The sequence below is a fragment of the Myodes glareolus genome, chromosome 25 (assembly GCF_982192425.1).
Source record: "Myodes glareolus chromosome 25, mMyoGla1.1, whole genome shotgun sequence".
Classification (NCBI taxonomy): Eukaryota; Metazoa; Chordata; class Mammalia; order Rodentia; family Cricetidae; genus Myodes; species Myodes glareolus.
Genome location: NC_142050.1, coordinates 27,743,308 through 27,767,262, shown reverse-complemented (window position 1 = coordinate 27,767,262; position 23,955 = coordinate 27,743,308). Strand labels below are relative to the sequence as shown.

The 23,955-nt window shown below is 41.8% G+C and overlaps 1 protein-coding gene across 6 annotated transcripts in view; it reads right to left on the bottom strand.

Annotated features, from left to right (window-relative positions):
- Window positions 1-23,955, bottom strand: part of Ahcyl2 (adenosylhomocysteinase like 2) — a 169,728-nt gene that overhangs the window by 21,346 nt on the left and 124,427 nt on the right. For all 6 annotated transcript variants that reach the window (XM_085683643.2, XM_085683644.2, XM_085683646.2 and 3 more), the window contains exons 5-10: window positions 15,352-15,454; window positions 13,012-13,106; window positions 9,279-9,385; window positions 7,448-7,564; window positions 3,465-3,528; window positions 2,957-3,045 (exon numbers count right to left, since the gene is read on the bottom strand). In XM_085683643.2, the coding sequence (XP_085539769.1) occupies window positions 2,957-3,045; window positions 3,465-3,528; window positions 7,448-7,564; window positions 9,279-9,385; window positions 13,012-13,106; window positions 15,352-15,454 (575 nt within the window). The remainder of the gene's footprint in view (window positions 1-2,956; window positions 3,046-3,464; window positions 3,529-7,447; window positions 7,565-9,278; window positions 9,386-13,011; window positions 13,107-15,351; window positions 15,455-23,955) is intronic.

The window sequence follows — 23,955 nt, the reverse complement described above, 5'->3', positions numbered from 1 at the left end:
GGAGGCACTTCTCCTGAGGTTCTGGGATTATAGGTGTGTGAGCTATTGTGCCTAGTTCTGTCCCCTTTTACTCATGCATGCTGGCTTTCCTAAGTTCAGGGCAGTGATGCTTGGCCCAGTCTCACTGTCTCTAGGTTACATCTCAAAATCATTTTGCATCATGATTTATATCAGTTCCATGTTTAAGATAGTTCAGGGTAAGACTTAAATTCTTGTACACGCTGCCATATGATACTTATCTCAGACACTACCACTCCCCAAATTTACCCGATCTGTGAGCTCCTTAAATATGCCATGCTAGCTTTTGTTTGGAGGCTATGCACTTCTCCTTGCACAGGCCACATACTTTGAAACTGAGGAAGAAAACAAACAAAAACAACTGCACACGTTTAATACAGCTTTGCTGACGTTTCTATCTGCATCGCCTCCGCCTTCAGTTAAGACACTTCTTGTAGCACGAATAATAAAAACCCAGAGATAGAAATTGAGGTTCAACCTAAAGGTCAGAAAAGCCACTGGCTCTTACTTCTACCTCAGTCCGAAACGGCGATCCTGCCTCCAGGAATCTCAGGATGAGACTGACTGAGAGCTGTCTCCTATATTATTATCCTCTCTAGGGCTGGGATTAAGGGCGTGCACCACTACCACCAGGTTTCTATGGCAAACTAGCATGGCTGCTGGGATTAAAGGTGTGTGTCACCACTGCCTGGTCTGTAAGTGAGGCTATTTTACTCCCTGAATTTCAGACAAGCTTGTCTCCTCCTGCCTTATATTCCTCTCTCTCTGCCCAGTCATATCATTTCTGCCCCCACCTCCCTAGTGCTGGGATTAAAGGCATGTGCTCCCGAGTGCTGGGAATACCTCTGTGTGAATTCTATTTCTCTTTTTAGACAGATTCAATCCCGTATAGCCCAGCGTGGCATTGAGTTCTAGTCCTGGGATTAAAGGTGTATGCCATTATTCTTTGGCCTCTAGTGATTTAGTTCTGCACTCTGATCTTCAGGCAAGCTTTATTTATTAAAACTCAAGTAAAATATCACTATATTTTTGGGCAGAGAGAGGTATATAATGCAGGAGGAGATGAGAGCATTGCAGTCTGAGTTTGGTAGAGAACACTGCAGTATACAGTCACTCTGAGAACAGGATTGCCCCTTGGTTTGTCTGAGCCTTGGTAGAGGTAAGATCTCTCTAGTGATTTGGCTGCTTTGTTTTTCTGTTCTTAAGCTTGAACCCCAATAGCTGTCTCTAGGTTTTCATTATTCTTGTTACAGCTTCTCCCCCGTGCTGCTGCAGCACTGCATGCTGTTTACAGTGCTTATGACACTGTTCATCCCAAAGCAGAGCCTCATCCTACATCTTCTATCCTAAACACCCTTGGCACACAGCTTGGCACAGTGTGCACAGCACAGTAAGTCACTGGTTCATGGCTCTAAGATGATCTGAACTATATTGTCATTGCTGCCTTGTTCAGGTTTCTACAGCAAACAGAGTCTAGAAAGGTGAGAGTCCTTGTGTCTGAAGCTGACGGAGAAAGCCAGGACTCTACTGCAGAACTCTGCTTTGGCAGCAGATAGCTGGGCTCTGAGAGTAGAGGACAGAGAGGAATGGTTTTATTCTAGCCTTATTCTGTCTTAGTGTCCTTCCAGAGGCTTAGTGGTAAACACTGAACAGAAATTATAAAACATAGATATATACTAATAAACTTGGGCTTTGAAGTAGCTTTTAGTGACCATGGCATTTATCATTCTGTGGAGGATGGAGATAATTTTAGTAACATTTACCATTTAGTAAGGATCCATTTTGTGACAGTGGTTCTGAGTCCTGTTATATATTTATTATTTAATTTATGATAGTGTATAATAATTATTTTAATTAATTTTCATAATATTTTGAGGTACGGATAGTTATCTACATCTTACTTTATTTATTTGATTATTATTAGTTTTCAGACAGGGTCTGACTATGTAGCCCTGGCTGTCCTGGAACTCAATATGTAGACCAGGCTGGTCTTGAACTCAGAGATCCTCTTGTTTCTGCCTCCCAAATGCTGGGATTAAAGATGTACCCTGCTAGGATCTACATTTCAGAGAGGAAAAAGGAACTTTAAAAATGTTTAATTTAGATTTGAACCTTAAGAATCTAAGAATACTACAACTTCCCACATATTATCCACACAAGAGGCAGCAGATTTCACCCTTAGTTTGGATTTGTCCGACATTTTCTCATAGTTTATTATATCAGAAGGTCTCTGACACAGTCTATCGGATGTCCCTCCCCTTTCTTCTCTCCTGTTGACGACTAAACTCAGGTCTAACCTAAGCACTAAGCAACACTTAACCTCTTTTCTTTCTTTCCTTCTGGCAGGATCTCAAGAACTCTGTAGTCCAGGTTGGTGAGACAAGGTCTTGTTGTATAACCAAAGCTGGCTTGGAATTCACAATCTATTTGCCTCAGCTTCTGGAATTAAGATTACATGCCTGAGCCTTAAAAAAAAAAGTACTGTGTGTGTGGAGTGTGCATGTATATATGCACGAATGATGCATGTGCGAGGGTGCCCGCAGGCCATGGTACACCTGCGGGGAGGTCAGACAGCTCGGTGAAGCTGGAGAATTTAGGTCATCAGGACCGCACAGTGAGCGCCTGTCTAGGCCTTCTCTCCCCAGGGCTGGGACTAAAGGTATGCGCCACCAAGCCTGGCCTGCCTTGTCTTTTTTGATCATTATTTTCAAAGAAGCAGGGATTACATATGCGGAGAGAACCAAAGCATCCTGTCACCGTTTCTACAGAAAGCCTAAATTTTCATGTTTCTGGAGCAGAAGCCCTTGACCTTACAAGAGAGAACCTTAGGTTCCCTTAGCAGCGTCCCTGGATCTGGGTATGAGCCAGGCATGGCAGTTCCAGTGGGCATGTTGGGCAGCAAGGCAAAGGAGGAGCAGGTAACAGTTCACATACTCACCAGGCTTGCAGGGCACAGATGGGGTCGATCTCAGTCACGTACACAATGGAACCCATGGCTTTCAGAGCAGCACAGCACCCCTTTCCCACCTGGGCAGGGAAAGAACACACAATAAAGGAAGTCAGCCAGAACACACTTCTCAAAGCTTCTGGGAAAGTAATTTTGCTGAACAGATTCGTGCTTGGGGGAAAGCAAGGAAAACAAATAAATGTCATTCATAAACAAACCCCTGGCCCTGCACATTCACATGCACGAGAACACCCACATTCACGATTCATCATCAAAACATAAGCTGCAGAACATCACAAACAGCAGTGCTGCAACAAGTCAGAAAACCAACTCGGGGAAAAAAGACAAAGGGAAAAGTAAGGTATTTAACTGGGGACTTCTAAAGTTATGTGTTCCATCTAAAGTGGTACATAAATACACTTATGTCTGTGTGTAAAACTCTGGAAGAGTTCATCAAAATGCATTTTAAACATCCAGCAAGGAAAAGGTTGAACTTTACCTCTCCATAGCCACAGACCACCACCTGCTTCCCACCAAACATCATATCTGTTGTCCTTTTCAGTCTGGGGGAACAAAAGCAAAGTCCAGTCATTAAATCAGAAGAAATGTTCTTTTGTTTCTAAGTGAGGTTTGTGCTTTTGTTTTGATTTTTTTCATTTTTGAAGGAAAGCAATAAAATACATATTTGTCCATCTAACCGGTTCTAGTTACATGTGAGTTTTGCCCCCCTTCCACTTTAATCTTCCTCTCTTTCTTGGGAGTAGTGCAAAAAGATGTAGATTACACAGTAGCTTGTAAACACAAAAGCAGTGAACACTTTTATACTGTGAATTGATACGGGGAAAAAGAAAAAATATAAATAAGGCAACAGTAATCTTAATTTAGGAAGTGAAAAAGTTCTAGCTTAAAAACAACATTATTCTATCTTACTGTTTTATAAATACACCCTAAGTAATGCATTTAGAAGTATCAGAAGGCCAGATGGTTTTCATTGATGCAATAGGGAAAGTAATGGACAATAATGCAGAGAGGCCGTGAGTGAAACCTGCTGATGCTGACTATACAGACAGTGAGCTTTCTGGGGTTGATTCCAGAGCAGATATGGTCTACCTTTATATCTGGTTCTCTGTGAAACTGATCCTTGCTGTCTCCACGATTTCTGGAAAGAACATCTAGGAATGAATGAGTTCTAGTTTCTCTTTAGGTACAATAAGGTAACATTTTCTGAGAATCTTGATCAAGACAAAAGAGTTTCAACTAAAATCCAGTCTATTTTGAGATACAGAGTTCCTCCAGATCCTTGTAAGACTTCCTACTTATTTATCCATCTGCTTACCCCTTCTGGTCCAAAGGGTCTATAAATGCCCAAAGGAAAGTAAGAATCCTATTAAAGAAAATGACTTGGCAACTTCACTCCATGGATGCAGCCACATGTACCTTGATGAAGCTCACTTAATACTACTCAAGTGTGAGGATGCTTCTTTGTCACTGAAGAGGAAAGTCAGGTGGCTGCCACCACACCCAGATGCCATGGATTAGCAGAGTGGCCTTGCAAGGACTAGCAGAGCAAGGACAATCAAAAGGTTCTATTTTTGAACCTCCTTTCCTCAAGTCTTTCCTCATCCCTCCCATAGGGAGGGTGCCCTCTCTCTGCAACTACACACAGCTGTGGTGATGTGGAAACTTCATTCATTGCTCCTCTGCAAATGACAGCCAAGCTACAGACATGGATGAATTTCAGGTAGGCAGTGATTTTCCTGTGATCTCAGGATCTTCCTCAAGGATAAAAGACAGAAAAAAGGATCCTCAGATCTGTCTCAAGGATAAAGGGCAAAAAAGACTTCATTAAAGGAAGGTGGGGGAACATAAGCTACCTGGTGCTATTTAAGAGCCATGACAATTTCTTATGTTAACTCTTTGGTTTTTCTAGCCCCTGACGCTACAAGAGTTAAAACTCTTTTATAATAATAATAATAATAATAAACAACTCTTTTTTATTTTATAATTTGAAAATCCTAGCTGAGCTCCTTTGGAGCTATTGAACAATGTTTCTTCCTCAAAGTGGAATCTCAGTCACTACCACCCAAGTAGAGTCAGCAACGCCTCCCTTGCTGTTTAAGGTGCTGTGTGTGTGGTGATGAATCTTGATTTAGAATCACGGCACCAAACCTCTGGACATGTCTGTGAGGGAGTTTCTAGATTATGTTAACTGATGTGGGAAGACCCTCAATGTAGACACTACTATTCCACGGATGGGGCTCCTGGACCAAATAAAAAAGATAAAGGGTGCATCAAGCATCCCTCTTCTTGCTAACTATGGATACAATGTGACCAGCAGCCTCAAGTGACTTCCCTGTCATGATTTGATTTGATTATACCCTAAACAAACCAGGCCCATATTGCTGTTGTCAGGTATTTGGTCCACATAAGGTAACTAATACAGCAAGTAACCATCCCAGAGCTATAAACTAAACAGTAACACCTTCCTCAAGTGGATTGCTCTCTCAGCCCACGGGCCTGTCCCTCCAACCCCTTTCCATTCTGGTTTTGTGAGGTTTTCTCACAAAAACATTCTGGTTTTGTATCTTATACAGTACAACTTGACTTCAAGTTTGCTGACAAGGGAGAATAACCTTGAACACTCAACTCTCCTCCCTGGCCTCTGAGTGCTGGGATTAGAGACGAGTGCCGCCATGCACGGCTTCCACCGCACTCCTCTCTGGAGCACTTTACGTCTCCTCTTTCGTCCCTCTTGCTCTCGGCTCCACTGAGAGCACAATTGCCCTTGACCCAGTTCTGTTTGGCACTGTCTGCAGGTACCAATGCTCTTAACCGCTTACCAAATTTAGATGAATAGTTGACGTTTTCGTGTTTCTTCGCTGTGAAATCTAACCTTACTCTTGCTTAACTGCTTCTTTCTTTGTCACTTTTGTACTTTCTAAAAAGAATCTCTTACCTAAGGAGTAGACTATGGTTGGGAGGGAGTCTATCCATTTTTCTGAACTAGTAGAGCTATCTTCATGTATCTTTTACCGACCCTGGTAAAGGCCAACTTTAGGTTCACAGATCTGGAACTTGGGGAGTCTAAAAGATAGTTGTGGGTAGATAAGTATTTTAATGAAATATATACATTACTATAAATATGGTCAAAACTGAGGTATTTGTCACACTGACCCTTTCATGTGGACACTCTATTGTTGACCACTGGGCTAAGAATTTAAGTCACAAAATTACCATTTTATAGATGAGGAAATATGAAGAGGATAAAAAGGATTATAGTTACAAATAAATAAATGATCCAGCATTTAAACTGAGGTCTTCCTGGATCCAGTGCCTGCGGTGTCATCACTCAACCTGAATGGATAGGAATTTGGTTCACAGAATCTTTCTTCATTTTTCTATTAATCCATGTGAAAGAAATACTACATTTGGCATATTCTAAGCCATCTTGATGGTTTCTCTTAGAAAATTACTTGGGGACTATGATTTAGATCTAGAATGTTCCCAAAGTTCCACATGATAAAGGCCTGGCACCCCTTCAGGCATTACTAAAAACTTTCATAGCTCTTTCTTAGCTCTCTCTTTATGTCTCACTCAGAATAGGAGCAGCTCCGCTTCATCATGTGATCTAACCACGTCCCGCCTCATTGCATGCCCCAAAGCAAGTGTGACCATCTGAGCACAGATTAATGCCTCTAAAACTCTGAGCCAAAATTAACTTCTTATGTTGAAAAGTTGGTTATAGCCGGTATTAGTCACACTAACAGAACGCTGACCACACTGGGGTGGAGGTGGAAGCTGAGCACTGTCAGTCCTGCAGTACTCACTGGGCAAAGAAACCTGAAATGCCTTTGGGGATTCGTTCTTTGTTTACCACAAGTTTCTAGATAGTCAAGATATTGTATGACAGTAATAACATAAGAATTATATGGCATGTTACAGGAACCATGACCCGAAATAGGATCACCTGAAGCTCCTTTCAAAATCACTTTTATGCCAACTTAATGACACAAAGTCTGAAAGGACCACAAAACACAAATGAACTCTACTTCTAATAGGAGCTAAATCTCATTTCTTTTTTAAAATTTTATTTATTTTTATGCGTATGAATGTTTTGTCTGCATATGTTGTCAGCATATGTGTACCATGTGTGTGCCTGGTACATGTGGAAGCCAGAGGAGGGCACCAGATCCCTTGGGACTGGAACTCTAGATACCTGTGAGCTGTCATGTCGGTACTGGGAACCAAATAGGACCTCTGGAAGAGGAGCCAGGGCTCTTAATCACTGAGCCATCTCTCCAGCCCCCAGGCTCATTTCTTAAGTGAAAGAGATTTTCTTGCAGTCGTGATAGCAGCAGAGCCCTGGGTTATAAAGTCTGGGAGTGAAGTGGTGAGACATGAAACAGCTCCAGGTATAACTAAAACTGAAGCTGGAACCTTCACTCAATAACCCAAGATCATCTCAAAGATAACAAACATTACCCATCAAGAATAGATTCACGGCAACAGTAGAGGTTATCAAATTTCTGTTTAGTGACCGAGTCATTGACGTTCATGGCTGGAACACACAGCTTCCCAGCTTTGGACAGCTGGTACAACCTAGGAGTGGGAGCAGTCAAGAAGAACATAAAACAATGAGATACTACAATACAATGCTGGTTTATGTCAGATCTTTGAAATATATCGACAGACTGAGCATGACAGCCTAAGACATGATCATTTCATCTTACTAACAGAAGATACTTACTTACTGGGAATTGCATAATGTGTTTCTAGAGGCTGTACGTAACTTGGCAAAAAGGCTCACATTCAAAAAATCATGTGGAGAAATTCTTTGATCCAACTAAATTTCAAAGTTTTAAATGAAAAACTCTTAATTGTGCACATTTATTTTATTTTTCTAAAGACTAAGACTTTTGTTTTAAAGCAGGGTCTCATTGTGCAGATCTGGAGGACCTGGAACTATATACACCAGGCTGGCCCTGAACTCACAGATCCGCCAGCCTCTACTGGCATCAAAGGCATGTACCATCACACCCATTTCAAGACTGAGACTTAAATTTGTTTATTTTTATGTGTATGAGTGCTTACTTGAATGTATGCATGTGTAACACATGGTGTCTGGTGCTTGTGGAGGCCAGAAGAGGGTGTTGGGTCCTCTGGAACGTGAGTTGCAGATGTTGTGAGATGCCAGGTGGGTGCTGGGGACCAAACCTGAGTCCTCTATCAATGTAGTAGAAACTCTTAACCATTGAGCAGTCTCTCCAACCTGCATGTAAATTTTATGTCCCTTTCAAAGATAAAAGAAGTAACTGGGGAGCTGGAGAAGTGACTTTCCTGCTTCTCCCGAAGGCTCACACTGGATCCCATCAAGTGGTTTACTATCACCTGTCACTCCAGCTTCATGACATTTATTTTAATTAAATACATTTACTTGTTTATTTATTAAATCTAACACCCTCATCTGACCTTTGTGGTCACTCACAAACATAACATACCCTCACACAAACACATACAGATACACATAAATAAAAACAAAAACAAATCTTAAAAATAACTTTAATAGAACTAATTTTAAATACTTTTAAAATCTAGCATAATTCTACTATTTTAAGGTGACAATTTTTAGTTTTCAGTAGTTTCAAATTCATAACAATAATATATAAACTCATAAATTGCATGTGTGTGTGTGTGTTCAAAAACCAAGTCCATTAAAAAGGAGAAGTATTTGTTTTATTAAAAGTTCATCCCTGGGGCTAGTGTTCAGTAGGTACAGGTTCCGGTCAAACCTGACCATCTGAGTTCAACCTGTAGAGCCCACGTGGAGGAAACAAAGAACTGGCTGTACTACTGTACAGTAGGACCATCTGTACTCCCGGCATCCACATTTGTGGCATGGAGAAGAAGACTAACAGAAATGATTCTAATTTTATCCAAAGAATCACTGCTCCTTTGTGATGGGACCCAAAGCCCTTGCTAACTGTGAGATACAGGCTCTGTGAGGACACAGGTTTCTAGAGCAGTGCCTGGCTCATTGTAGTAGTTCAATAAATATTTATTGAATGAATTAAACTTGTCCAAAAGAGCAAGCAGCCACTGCGCTGCAATGATAAGAAAACATGAGGACCCTACTTGCCCCTCCAGCTGAGTTATTTACTATGTTCTGCTGGTCATTTGTGCTGTTATTTAAAATAAGTGCCCAGGCTTAGACATGTTGCCTCAGAGAAAGCACCAATTTTTTACTATAGTGTGTCCTAAAGGTATGTGATTATAAGATTGTATATCTACGCTAGGGATGACTGTTAACTCTTACCTATGGACTCCAGTAACACTCTCCTCGACTATGCCTTTGATTTTCTTAAACATGTTGGGATACTTTTTATAAATCCAGTGAGTAAGATCTCCTCCATCATCCAATATCTGCAACAGAAGCATCAGGAATGTCATTCATTTTGCTAAAGGCTTAGGCTTCAGTGCCTCTCAGGACCCTGCACCCCAGTTCCTAATTACCAATGTACAAACATTTCAAAATTTCCATATAGTTATAAAAAGCAACTTAAAGCCAGAGTTAATACAATAATCTGCCAGACAAAAGAGTCATTATACTCAAAGAAAAGAATAGGGGAGGAAGGCCAACTATAATTCTCTCAATCAGATGACCCTACCACCTATCTATATATCTATAACATATCTGCTTTATCAAACCACATACAACATGAGAATTTTCTTAGGGCCATCAAGACCATCAAGGCTATCAAGACCTCTAGTTCTTGAATATACTTCAAATCTTCAGAAAACTAATTTCTAACTGCTGATTTTAGTACTTTAAATAAATTCAACTAAGGTTTAGTTTAAATAAAAGGACAGATAATTAGTCTGTCTCTCAGAACAATGGCTTTTAAACCCGAAGCTGTTAATCCTTTACTTCTCACAAAGCACAGGCAGTCTCCCACCCAGCACACCAGGCAGCACTGGAGGGTTTGCCTAGCTCAACCTCGCACTCTGTAGAAGCCAAATTAAAAATAACCAGGGAACCGCGCAGCATGTAGGTGTACACGCATGCTTCTGAACAGCTCATCACTATTTCAGGTTGAGATTAAAGATAAATACAATGCTGTGCCCACCAGAGCTTCCACCGGCAGGGGAAGGTTTCTGAGTTATAAACCAGGCACAAGGCAGTGGCACTTCAGCCCCTCAGGTTAGAAATGCTCCTCAGGGCTTGTCTCAATTGTTAACCTGTCCTGGAAGGTCTCCATAGACTTTAGTCATCCCCTGCTGGAATGCATTCTTTTTAAAATCCCAGGATACCAGCAGCACTATAAGTACCAAAACCGCCATCCTGGATCCCAGGGAACACAAAATATCCAACCCCAGGTCTATCATCTGATCTTTCGTTTCTGCTCCTACTATTAATCTATTTTATCTAATTCTATTCAATCTTGTTTGAGGGTAGGGACCAAGACAGGATTCTCATTAGAACTCTTAGCTGGGCTACACACTTATAAATAGAACCCCTAAGAACCAATGCCTCCAAGAAACCTGATGGGGGTGGTAGCACCTTTAATCCCAGCACTTGGAAGGCAGAGACAGGCAAATCTCTGTGAGTTTGAGACCAGCAAGGTCTACAGAGTGAGTTCCAGGACAATCAGGGCTGTTGCAAAAAAACCCTGTCTCAACAAAACAAAACAAAACAAAACAAAACAAAACAAAACAAAACAAACAAACCCAAAGAAACCCGAAAGGGAACAAGGGGAGGTTATGGATCAAGGGTAGAGTACTAGTTTAATCCCAGTGTTGTCCCCCCACCCCAAAAAAGGCTGGGGAGATCGTTTAGTTAAGGAAGTGCTTGCCATACAAACACGAGGACCTGAGTTTAACCCCCAGCACCCATGTAAAAATCCAGGCATGAAAGTACAATGCTAGGGAGACAGAGATGTCCCAGCCTGTCTAATTGTAGAGCCCTAGGCCCCAGTGATTGACCCTATCTCAAAAACCAAAGTGAGGGCTCCTGTTGAATGACAGCTGGCGTTGTCTTCTGGCCTCTACATATGTACACACATGCATATGTAAGCACCGACCAGTTCTTAATTCTTCCTACACAAAAGAAACCAAAAAGAGTTTCTCTCTGCTGTTCAATATGCATGGATTTCATAAGGTTTTCACTTGCTGCCTCTGATCCCTAGCCACGAGTAATTGGCAACTCTGTGGGGTACGTCCCATTACGTTCATTTTACATTTCCCTTTATTATTTATGCATTGAACTGGCTGACCACCAAGCCCTAGGCTCTCCCTTTCTTCTCATCCCCAGCACTGTGCTAATGAATGCCCCTGACCACACCTGACTCTTAAACATGGGTGCTGGGGATCCTAACTCAGTTCCTCATGTTTGGGCAGCATGCCTTTACCCAGTGAACCATCTCCCCAGCCTGACCTGTTAGGGTTATAGGCGTGAGTCACCACACCTGGTTTATACAGTGTTGGGGATCAAATACTCTGCCAGCTGAGCTATATCCAGCACCTATTTTCTCCTTCAAACAAAGGTATCTAGCACTGGCGAGGAGGTGCTTTTTATAGTATTTATTTAATGACTGTAGTCTATAAATTCCCTGTGCTGTCCTACTGTAGAAAGTTCTCGACCTCAGATAATCTTCCTCTTCCTGAGGTTGAAACATAAGGAAAGGTAGTGGGTCTTGGCCAGATATAAATTCTATTTTTCAAGGTGACAACTATTTTGATCCTTGTAACGGTCATTACTAACTTTTCTAGCAGCTGTGTTGGCTCCACAGACTATAAAGGCTCTCTGGGTACAATGCCACAGCCTCTCCACAGCCTCTCTGTGTTCATGACTAGAAATTTAGTTTTATTCCCAAGATACATGTGCCCTGTCCCCATTTTCTTTCGTGTCTGTCAGTCAGACTCCCTCCTGTCACCTAAAATTGCTGGCATGAGCTGACTCACCCTGGAGCCGCCATCATTCCCTCCCCTCCTCAAGCCAGCACTTGGTGACCTGGACCACAGGCTTCAGCAGAAGCTGCTTCTCGGCTGGGCACCAGTGAGACCTGGTTTTCAGCTGTCATCAGCAAGGAATCCTCTCTCTCTCTCTCTCTCTCTCTCTCTCTCTCTCTCTCTCTCTCTCTCTCCTCCTTCGAGCTGATTCTCTAATTTCTTAATAATAATGGAGAAATGTTGGTAAAGCAGGAAATGTATCATATTTTATGCCCTTTTCTCTATGAATGTAATTGTGCTTTCAGTCTTCAAGAAAGTGTTAATCCAGGGCTTCAAGCATGTTAAACATGGCTCTACCCCTGAGCTATACTCCAGTCCAACATTGATTTTGTTTTTGTTTTAGTTTTTTTCTTTAAATTTTTCCGTGCTGGGGACTAAACCTAGGGCTTTATGCATGTCAGGCAAAAGCTCTACCACTGCGGTGTATCCACAGCCTTTCAGCCTGGATCTCTTAAATAATGAAACAAAAGTATAAAGGAAACCCCTAAACTTCCTGGTCATCTTTTTACAAAATACAGAGAAGAAATTTGTACTTGGAAGTGCTCCAAGCATATTAAGAACTCAGCGTGTAGATTCCCGAGAAAGCCAAGTACCTCAGGATCCCCAAGGCGTCTGCACCGAATGTGTTTGTTTGCTGGTGTTTATGGCGACTGTTACTGAAGCAACTGTGAACAGCAGTGGGGACAGAAATGCGCCACTTCTGCTTTTCAGCCACGACTCCCGGGTTGCACTTTCATGTTACTTATAAACGTGACTGCTTCTGGGCTGGCCTCAAACTTAAGATCTGCCTGCTCAGTGTTCTGAATATTGGGATTACAGATGCACACCACCACACTGAGCTAATCAAGACTCTGTAGTTATAAGAAGTTCAGTATCTAGAGGTATCCTAAGCAGATTCACTGAATTTTGTTGGAAACCCAGGTACATCGAACAGAAATGGGTCCATTTTCCTTCCTTCTTATGGGAAACCCTTACCCAAGTCAGGGTATTTCACCATCGTCCCTGACCTTTTGAGCCACATTAACAGAAATCTGACCCACCATGTTTGGCTGCCAGCCCTCCACATTCACACATCTGTCAATGCACCACCAAAAGTCATCTTCCGACTCTCCTTTCCAGGCAAAGACCGGAAATCCTAAAAATAATAAAAGGAAAAAAGAGAACCCATTAAAGGCTACAAAAGGCCACTCTCCAAATTTTAACAAGAAAGTGCCAAATTTCCACTAATTCCTAACGTTCTCATTTTGCTATACACTCTGCACGAGCTTCTTTCACTTGGCTAGCGTTGCCTTCAAGCCCTCTTATCCGTTCCTTCTCCTGTGGGCTATTCTGCTCTTCTTGGCTCAGAAAGGACAAGCTGTAAGAATGTAAGAGTCCTAAAAACAGGACTCACAGGGGAAGAAGAAAGCAGAAATAAGTACTTGATGCAGAGTCAAGCTTCCAGTCTCATCGCCTCCCAAATCTGCCGCTTTTCTCCTCTTAATTACTCACAGGCTCACTGAAAACTCTGACTCCTAAAGTGTTTGTTCCATTCCACTGCCCAGTGAAGTGCAATGTCCATTACGCCAGCTGCTTAACTTGGCTGGGAGAGAACCAAACGACTGTGAGCCTTTTCTAAAGCCATCATTTATGTATTACTGAACATAGGTTGATTTATTTTTGCAGTGTTGGGGAATAAAGCTAGGATTCACAGAGCGCACTAAGAAAGTGCCCTACTACTGAACTTCACCCCTAGCTTTAGGAATTCACTCATTTAGCATTTATTTAATTAGGTAGTTTTGAGACAACATCTCACCATGGAGTTCAGGCCAGACTCAAACTGTGACCATTCTTCGTACCTCAGCCTTCTGAGGGCTGTGGCTGCAGATGCGAGCCATGATCCTCAACTTTCTTTTTAAATTTTTTGTTTTGGACAAGAGTTTACTAAGTTTATCAGGCAGGTTCTGAAATATGATCTTCTAGCTCCAACCTTCCTAATGGCTGGGATGACAGGAATATGTCACCATGCATAGTCTTGAATATGGGTTTATAAGCAATTGAGGCATTTTGTCAAACAAGTCTTTTTATTATCATTTATGTAAGTATGTTATTTTCTTTACCACAATATAGCATTCTGAGAGCAAAGGTTACTTCTCATTATCTATTAAAGTCAATAATCGTTTGCCAAAAAAGAGAATGAAATGAATACCCATGTACAATTTAATATTTGTATAACTTTCTATAATATACAAGCAGCATAATTTTACAAATAAATGAAAGAACTAAAGAAATGCCAAAGAGTGCTAGCAAAAGGAGCTATAAGCATATTCTTTGGGGCTTTCTTAGAGTCTCTGGGGAGCTCAGAAGCAGTTTTGGTACCCAGATCTGTGTGTATTGTAACACACAGGGAGACAGAAAGTTGACAGAACCCAAACTTCCCTAGCTTTGTCCTTCAAGCTTTAGTGGATATTGTGATCAATTCACCTGTCAGGCCAAATTCTCCTCACTGCTGAAGCAGACATGCTAAACATTAAATCAGGGTGAGCCACTTCCTGGAAAGTCTGGGGGACCACAAACGATGGCTCAGGAATTACATACAGTTCAGTAGGAACCTCCAGCTCACTCCTGCTTGATCCAGAAAGTGCATTTCCCCCCTCCACTCCCTCCTTCCCTCCCTCCCTCCCTCCCCCAAAACCTCACCCTCTCAGATAATCTCTAAACAAAGGGAAGGCACAAAAGTCCAGTTCTGCATTCTTGGCAGCTACAGCAGTTACTCCCTTGAAGTTGCCAGCAGTCAAAGTTCCCGCCCAAACATTCCAGCTTCTGACCATATTTTGGCACTACCCCAGCTTGTGGTGGACATGCCATCACCTCCTCGACCAGAGGCTATATAAGCTCCTTGCTTTAGTTTGGGCGTGTTACTTGTCCTGCCTCCATCTCTTGGGTTGGAGAACTCACCCGGGAGTTGCTTTGCTCAAATAAATCTGGTTTTTTTTTGTTTTTTTTTTGTTTGTTTGTTTGTTTTTACTTTTCAGCTCAACTTGATCTGGCTTACTACGCTGGCAGAGAAACCTATTATCGCTATACAGAAAACCTATTACATAATACAGTGAGTGTGAGCAGTGTGAGCAATGTTCACTGGTGGCCTAGTGAATCAAAGTGAAGTGTCATTACTAGAGCAATAGACATAGGTAACTATTTGCCAACTATAAACAACAGAGCTAACTAGATCGTGTTTGACAAAAGAAGTCAGCCCCCAAAGAAAACAAATTCATCAATAATAGAATTCATTTCTTCAAAGGCAGCTGCTTGCCAGCCTTCCTGAAAGATTTGTTTTGAAACTGTGTAACTTCTTGAAGACTTATCTTAGCCAAAGGCAGAGAACACAAATCAGCCCTTACCACTTTCTGCTAGGGCAGCAGCCACTTCATTGAGCGTGGAGTAGATGTTGCAGGCAGCCCACCTGCACTGTGCTCCCAGAGCACCCAGAGTCTCCATCAGCACCTGTGTTAAACAAACAGGAGATAAACAAGCCTGTAACAAACGACGCCGACGCAGGGTCTCGTGACCCACACAACTCTTGTTTCCCCACTACCATTTCTTTAGAGTAGCAATTACAGGCACATATTACCAAGCCTGACTAAGTTTCTATCTTTTATGATATAATATAGCAAGGCAGGCCAATGGTTTCCAGGTTGTGCTTTATAGAACTTCTTCAGTATTTTCAACACAGGGCAGAGGAGTAGGCTCCAGTAAGATTCTATAAGTCAGATTTAATTCTATAAGTAAGATTTAATTAAGAATTTGGAGAAAAAGTATTTTTTTAATCAAAACACAAACATACAGTTCTACTTCTGTTTAGGACACAGGAAGCAAGACAGTTCCAGGTATGGCTGGGGATGCAGCTCGGATGGCAGAGTGTTTGCAGGAATCTCTGGGATGAATTCCCAGCACCTCATTAAACCAAGTATAGTGGCACAGGCCTGGAATCCCAGCACTGGGTAAGAAAAAGCAAGATAACCAGACATTCAAGGTCATCCTTGAAAGTTTGAGGTCAGTTTGGAGTATGAGACTATGATATGGACTGGGTTTGCTTCATTTTTGGCAAAGCATAGAAGGAAAAGATAGTTGCATATGTAAGGGTAAAAAAAGATAAAATTTTAATTGAAGATTAAATGTAGGAAAGTGTATAACTTAAAGTTTTGTGTTGCTCCAACTAGACACAAGATTTCATACTCACAGGCAGCTCCTTTTCAGGAGTACCTGCCCAGTACTACAATAAAAACTACAGTCAGGGATCTGATTGCACTACACTAGTCTCTCATGGGAAGCAAAATCTTACATAACATAAATTTAGCAATCACACCCTCCATGAGAGCCATGCAAGGATCCACCGTTCATGGGGGAGAAGAAAGTAAAACTGGGAGGGTCACATAGACCATTGTGAGTCCAGGGTGGGATGTATACCATAATCACTATGTATAATACTGAGGATCTATTGCTTCTCTCTTTCTCCACAAAACACTGGGTACTTTCAAGGACAGCATTAGCCAACTGAAAGCCAGCAGAGTAGAAGTCACAAACTAAAATCCAAAGAGAAAAGGAGAGCAGGGAAAACGAAGCCAAGTGAAACAAAACAAAACAACAGAGCAGACCAAACAGGACGGGACGTTATCAAACGACCTGACACGTGCCACTGAAGTTTCCAGACGGAAAGACAGAGCGCACAGAGCCCAAGAACTCCACTTAGAGATAATGGACAACCATTTTCCAAAATTAATAAAAGAAAATCCAGGAACAATATCTGAATAATGCCAAGATCCACTGAAAGTAGCCCTTGTGAGTTCTTTTTAAAAAATGACTGATTTCAAGGCTATGGAACATACAAATAAGGGTAGATCATCCTGTACCAGAAGTAAGGAAATGTTCAAGGAGTGAAAGGGAAAGACCAAAAGAAAAGAAAGGCTGGGAGGCAACTTAGTAAAGTGCTTGCCTTGCAATCATAAGGATCTGAATTTTATCTCCAAAACCTTTATATAAAACAAATTTTAAAAAAAAGCTGGAGACAGATGATCCCTGAAGTTTGTTGGTCAGCTAGCCTTGCCTACTTGGAGAGCAACAGGTTAGTGAAGAGACCCTGTTTGAAAATGCAACATAGATGGCTCCTAAGGAAAATGATGCCTGACATTCTCTGGCTGCACACACTCATGTGTGTACATGTATATACACACACACTTGTGTGAGAGGGGGTGGAGAGATGTCTCATGAGGTGAAGTGCACGGAGGACTAGAGTGTGGATGCCCAGCACACATGTAAAAAGCTGGCACAGAGGACTGTGCCCGTAACCCCAATGGTGTGTGCCGTATTCCAGCACTGGAAGGTTGGAGAGAGGAGGACTCCTGAGACTTGCTGGTCACACAGTCAGCTGGTCTAGCCAAATCAGTGAGCTCCAGGTTCCACCTCAAGAAATAAGGTGGAGCCGGGTGGTGGTCGCGCACGCCTTTAATCCCAGCACTTGGGAGGCAGAGGCAGGAGGATCTCTGTGAGTTCGAGGCCAGCCTAGTCTATAAGAGCGAGTTCCAGGACAGGTTCCAAAGCTACAGAGAAGCCCAGTCTTGAAAAACAAACAAAACAAAACAAAACAAAAAAAGGTGGAATGTGACTGAGGTTGACCTCCAGTACACGTGTGTATACATATACACTTATGTCCACTCATACACACTTACAAGTACACATACATAGACACAGACACACACACACACATGAAGACAAATTTTTAAAAATTAAGCCACAGAAGTCACATTTGGGGCTTATTTTGGTCAAACTGAAGATAAATAAGGATCAAAATGTTGAAAATAATAGGCATAACTCATTAAATAAGAATAGAAAACAATGGGCTGGGTTTGGAAGAAATGTTGAAGGAATGCCAAGGAAATCTGGCTCAACTTGTGACTACAATAGAAACTAAGAACTGGCACTCCAACATTTTCAAATATGGTGTGGCATCCACTTCTAATACCTACTCAGGAGGTAGGAAGGAAGTGACTAATTTGAGGATAGCCTGGGCTACATAGAGAATTCCAGGCTAATTTGGGTTACACAGTGAGACCATCTAAAATATTAAAAACAAGGGACCAGCAGCTAGATGCCTCAGAGAGTAAAGGCACTTGCTGCCAAGTCTGAAGAGGAGGTTGGATACCCTGGAGCTGGAATTATAGGCCACTGTGGGCCCTCTGAGTGTTGGGAACCAAACTCTGGTCTTCTGTAAGAGCAGCTGCACTTTTAACTGCTGAGCCATTTCTCCCCAGGCCTTGACTTGACTTTAATTTAATTATCATTTAGAAGCATCAGCAATGGAATTAAGTTAGAACTATGGAGACACACCTGAATTAAGAAATGATTAACTACATCCTAGAGGAGGTAAGGAAGACTTTTCCTCCCTCCCTCCCTTTCTCTTTGTTTTGGGAGGGGCAGGGTCTCACAGAATTTGATAACCCAGGCTGGCCACAATTCACTCACTATGTAGTGGAGGATGGTCATAAACTTCTATTCTTCTTGCCTCTCTCCCCCTAGAGATGGGATTACAGGTGTGTACCACCAGGCCCAAGGGTTCCACCCAGGGCTTTGTGGTGCTTGGCTAGCACTCTACTAACTAAACTGCATCTCTAGCCCCAAGTCTTTACATATTTTATAGAGGTCGATTTGAATATTATAAAATTAACACAAACATATAATTAGAGAAATTACAGAGATTAAAAACAAAAAGAAGAAAAATATTCTTTTTTTAGAGTGGAAATAATAAAATGATACTAAACATTATAATGATTAACTCATCAAGGAAAAATAGAGAGGGAGGACCAAAGGGTGGTGATGTTCAGAAAACCTGTGGTAAAATCAAACTAGACATAACTTAGCAACATGAGCCAGTAACTAGAGAAGCACTTCCTATTTTAAGCACCACACTAAGTTCTGATGCAAGAGGCCCAACAAATTTCAAGCATGTTTCTGCCTCAATTCATTAATCTGTAGCTCCAAAAAGAAATTACATTTTAATTTACTGTATTAATTTTAGAAATTCAGGGTATCCTTTTCCTCAGAGAATGTATAATTCAGCAAAGTCTCAGAGGAATGCAGATGCTATCTGTTCCTAAGGAGCTGCTGTCTGTCCTTCATTAGCAAGGTGACCATGTACAAGTATGCTGAAGGACAATCTCTAAAGGTGACTGAAGTTCTGGCAACAAAGCTCAGTGACAGGAATACCTGTCCAGTCTGTATAAGGCCCTGGATTCAATCTCCAGCACTGAAAAAACAAACCAACTAACTAACTAACTGAGTGGGGTACACATGCCTGAAATCCCAGCACTCAGGAAGGAGAGGCAGGAAGATCAGGTGTTGGACCAATACCAACTTCATCTGCTACACAGCAAGTTCAGGGTTAGCCTGGGCTGCATGAGACCTTGTCTGAAAACAAAAGAAAAGAGCTGGAGATATGGTTCAGTGGGTAAAAAGTGCTTGCTGTGTGATGGAGGAGGGTTATCTGTCTATTGTGTTATTTTCATTGGTCAATAAAGAGACTGCCTTGGCCCTTTGATAGGACAGAAAATTAGGTAGGCGGAGTAAACAGAACAGAATGCTGGGAAGAGGGCTATGAGGCAGACGCCATGGAGCCAGCCACCAGGTCAGACATGCTGAATCTTTTCCGGTAAGCCACCACCTCGTGATGCTACAGATTATTAGAAATGGGTTAATATCAAGATATGAGAGTTAGTCAGTAACTAACTCTCTAGAGATAATGGGCCAGGCAGTGCTTAAATGAATACAATTTGTGTGTTATTTTTTCTGGGGCTAAGCTAGCTGTGCGGGAGCCGGGCAGGATGAAAAGCCGGCCTGCCTGCAGCTCCTCACTACAGATGGCGCCCAACGTGGATAACTGAATCCACAGAAAGCTTGAGAAAGCTTGGGAACGAATAGAGTAAAGCATGTTTTCTTGGTAGCAGCAATTTCTCAGGTCTGCTCTGTTTGCTAGAGCAAGCAAGCACTCTCATCTAAGGGAGGCTTCCTGACTCAGCTTTAGCTGCAAAACTTTGTAGCTCATTAAGAGGTCCTGCCACGAAACACTTAAACGGTGTTGGTGAAAAACTGAACGCATGCTTTTCGGTTTTCAGCCGTAGCAGGAAAAAAAGCTGCGCTGTTTTAAAATGCCGGCTTTCTGGACCGTCCTGCCAGGGCAAACTCTGACTCTTTCAGGCAGGCAGTCTGACTGAGACTGGTCTGTGAGCAGAATGCTGCAGCTTGCTTGCTGACAAGGACCTTGAAACGCCATAGAGTTGTGGCAGTGAACACAGCTCTGGCTGGTACCTCTACCATGAGTCTGGAAAGCTAAGAAATGGACTGGGTCTAGCCATCAAAGCCACGGTTTTAGACTCATGTGGTCAGAAAAAGAGATATACAGTAAAAAAAGTGTCAAAGAGGAAGTAAAGCCTCTAAATGGTTTACTATGAGTTAAAAATATATGTAGGCTAACAGTTAAAGTTCTTAGGGTAAAAAAGGAAGAAAGAGAGTAATTGGGTGTGGTGGTATACACCTTTAATCCCAAAACAAGGGAGGCAGAGGTAGACTGACCTCTGTGATCTCAAGGTGTGGTAGTACACACCTTTAATCCAGTGCCTGGGAGGCAGAGACAGACAGATCTCTGTGAGTTCAAGGTGTGGTAGCATACACCTTTGAGCCCAGCACTTAGGGAGGCAGAGACAGGCAGATCTCTGTGAGTTCAAGGACAGCCTGGTCTACAGAGTTATTCCAGGACAAAGATATACAGAGAACCTGTGTCAAAAAGTAAAAGTAAAAATAAAAGAAATAGAGGTTAAAAATAAAGCTGCACAAAGATGGAAAAGACACAGAGAATCGTGATACTGTATGTTATTATGCTCTCTTTGAATTGTTTGAATGCTGAGGAAGGAGCAACAGCTGTTAAAAGATATTTGTTTATAAATGCTGCTGAACTAATCCAAGACAGATATTTTGAAAATACCTTGACTTCAGAATTTGGATCTAAGGATATGATACTTTGGAAAGGAGGTTCTTCTTTTGTTTTCACAGAGAATGAGACCCTGTGGATTGCTTCTATCCCGATATGGTATGATAGACCACGCCCTCCTGAAAGGTTTCTGTGAACACCCTCAAAAAATTTCTTCACTCAACTGCCGACTGAGATGAACCTGGCAGACAGGTTATACCATGAAAGACCTGATTAACTGCGCCCCTATACAGCAGGAAGAAGTTTGGAGAGAAATAACTACGTCCATATTCCCAAATATTGTTTATAAATGTTCTTTTACATTTAAAGGGGGATATGATATAGATATGAATAATTTCATTGGTATGGATTTTAAGGTCAATTTTGTTATATGTATATATATTTCTGATCTTGACTGATGTATTGTGATTGTGTAGTTCATTTTAAAAATGTAATGTATAATTAGAAAATATAGGTTGTTAATGGATAATATCGATAATAGTCAAGCTTGTAGTAATGTTAGTCTGATTTTCTAGAAGTGCACAGATATATTTCAGATAGACATTCATATCTTTCAAAGACTACAGAGCATGGCATTTAATGTTTTAATAACTTAGGACTTTTCATGACAATGAGACACGTCTGCTCCTGGCAGCACCAATCTACTTCAAGAGGAAGATGGGCATGGAAGAGGCTCCTTATGGAGTTGGTTAGCCATTTGGGCAAGAAACTGCTCTTGCCTGGACTGTTGAATAAACTGGACACAGAGAACCCGCAGAGAGAGGACTGCTGAACTTGCCTAAAGGTGAGATGATCTTTCAGGGTTCCTGATTCATGAAAGAGTCTGCGAGACTTTCTGCAGGACACAGCAGATAGTGACTGAATTGCCTTTGAAATTTTCTGCTTCATGGAAATGTCTCTGGATATTATGGGCCTGAAGGCCGAAGATGGGTGCCCCAACGATACAGAGGAACTTTGGGTCACTGTCCAGGCAGCGAGATGTCTCTGTCATTTCTAGAGTTTTGGAAATTGCTTACTTCTTGTTTACTTAGGTAATATATCCTTCTGGAGTCTTTGATGGAGTTAAAGAATGGATAGTCGTAGTTATAGTTTTCCATTATTATGATAAAGATATAGTTATGAATATTGTGACTGTAATTCTTGCTTGATAACTGTTTTGTTATGTGTAATTTTACTATGTTAAAATGAAAGTCTTTCTTTTTTGTTTAAACAGAAAAAGGGGAAATGATGGAGGAGGGTTATCTGTCTATTGTGTTATTTTCATTGGTCAATAAAGAGACTGCCTTGGCCCTTTGATAGGACAGAAAATTAGGTAGGCGGAGTAAACAGAACAGAATGCTGGGAAGAGGGCTATGAGGCAGACGCCATGGAGCCAGCCACCAGGTCAGACATGCTGAATCTTTTCCGGTAAGCCACCACCTCGTGGTGCTACAGATTATTAGAAATGGGTTAATATCAAGATATGAGAGTTAGTCAGTAACTAACTCTCTAGAGATAATGGGCCAGGCAGTGCTTAAATGAATACAATTTGTGTGTTATTTTTTTCTGGGGCTAAGCTAGCTGTGCGGGAGCCGGGCAGGATGAAAAGCCGGCCTGCCTGCAGCTCCTCACTACAGCTGTGCCAGCCTGGGGACCTGACTTCTGATCACCAACACCCATAGCATGCATCTGTAAGCCTGGTGATGGGAAATGGAGACAGGTGGCTCTCTGAAGCTTCCTGGTCAGCCAGTCTAGCCAATCAGTAAGCTGCAGGTTCAGTGAGAAACTTAAAAAAAAAATGTGAGTGTGATTGGAGAAGATATCCAACATCAGCCTTTGGATTCTACAAATGAACACACACACACACACACACACACACCAACCAGAATAAAGAAATGAAGAGGGCACATGCACATTAGCTAGCCTTTTCCATGTGGTGTGAACCCCTAATTTCAGCATCTGGGAGGGTGAGACAGGAGGGTCATGAGTTCAAGCCCAGCCTCAGCTACACAGCAAGTTTGAGGTCCACTGGTGCTATATGAGACCTGTCTCAGGAGGAGGAGGGAGAAGGAAGATGGCTTGGAGCTTAGAAATCCCATAAAAGGTGTTAGGTAGAGCTTTTCCAACACAACAATTTTCTTACTGGTCTCAATGTATTTGGAACTCAATACTGACTACATTTTTTTATGATGACTCAAAAGAAGAGATATTGCCTACTATGGATCACTTTCATTTGTCACAAGGATTGTGGGGAGTGTTGTATTTGTGGGCAGGGCCAGGGAACTTAACACTGAAGCATAGGACAGTCACCTACAATAAAATCTGCTGATCTAATGTAAGTTTTAAATGTCCTACTGAAAGTTCACATAAACCCTACTTATACTTATTTGGTCTTAGAAACTATTTACACTTTACATACTGAGAAAAGTATTTTTTATAGTTTCAATACAAATAATAGTCTTTCTAGGGATGCGATGATTGGATACGTGTAGAGAGAATGCTGACTTTTCACTGTCATTGTCAGACATTGGAAAGAGTTGCTTTTTATTTCACAAAATCATAAAATCAATTGAAGAGGCTGCTCTAGTGCTCTGGACACAATGCCACATTGCTGGCAGGCAGGGTAATGCATGTCTATAATTCCAGTACCCAGGAGACACGAGGATCAGGAATTCAAAGCTAGCCTTAACTACAATATCAAGTTAGAAGCCAGTATAGGCTACATGAGATACTGTCTCAAAAATAAAACAAAATAGAATGAAATAAAATAAAAAGAAAAGGAAAAAGCAGGTGCTGAAGAGATGACTCAGCAGTTAAGAGCAGGGTTTGGTCCTCCCCACCTGCAGTCTGTAAGTCCATTTCCAGAGTATCCAGTGTTCTCTTCTGGCTTCTCCAGGCAAAATACACGTAGGCAAAATACCCACTCACATAAGACAACCCCTCGCATACATTTCCACCTATACGAGTCAGAATAGATATTGACTATTCT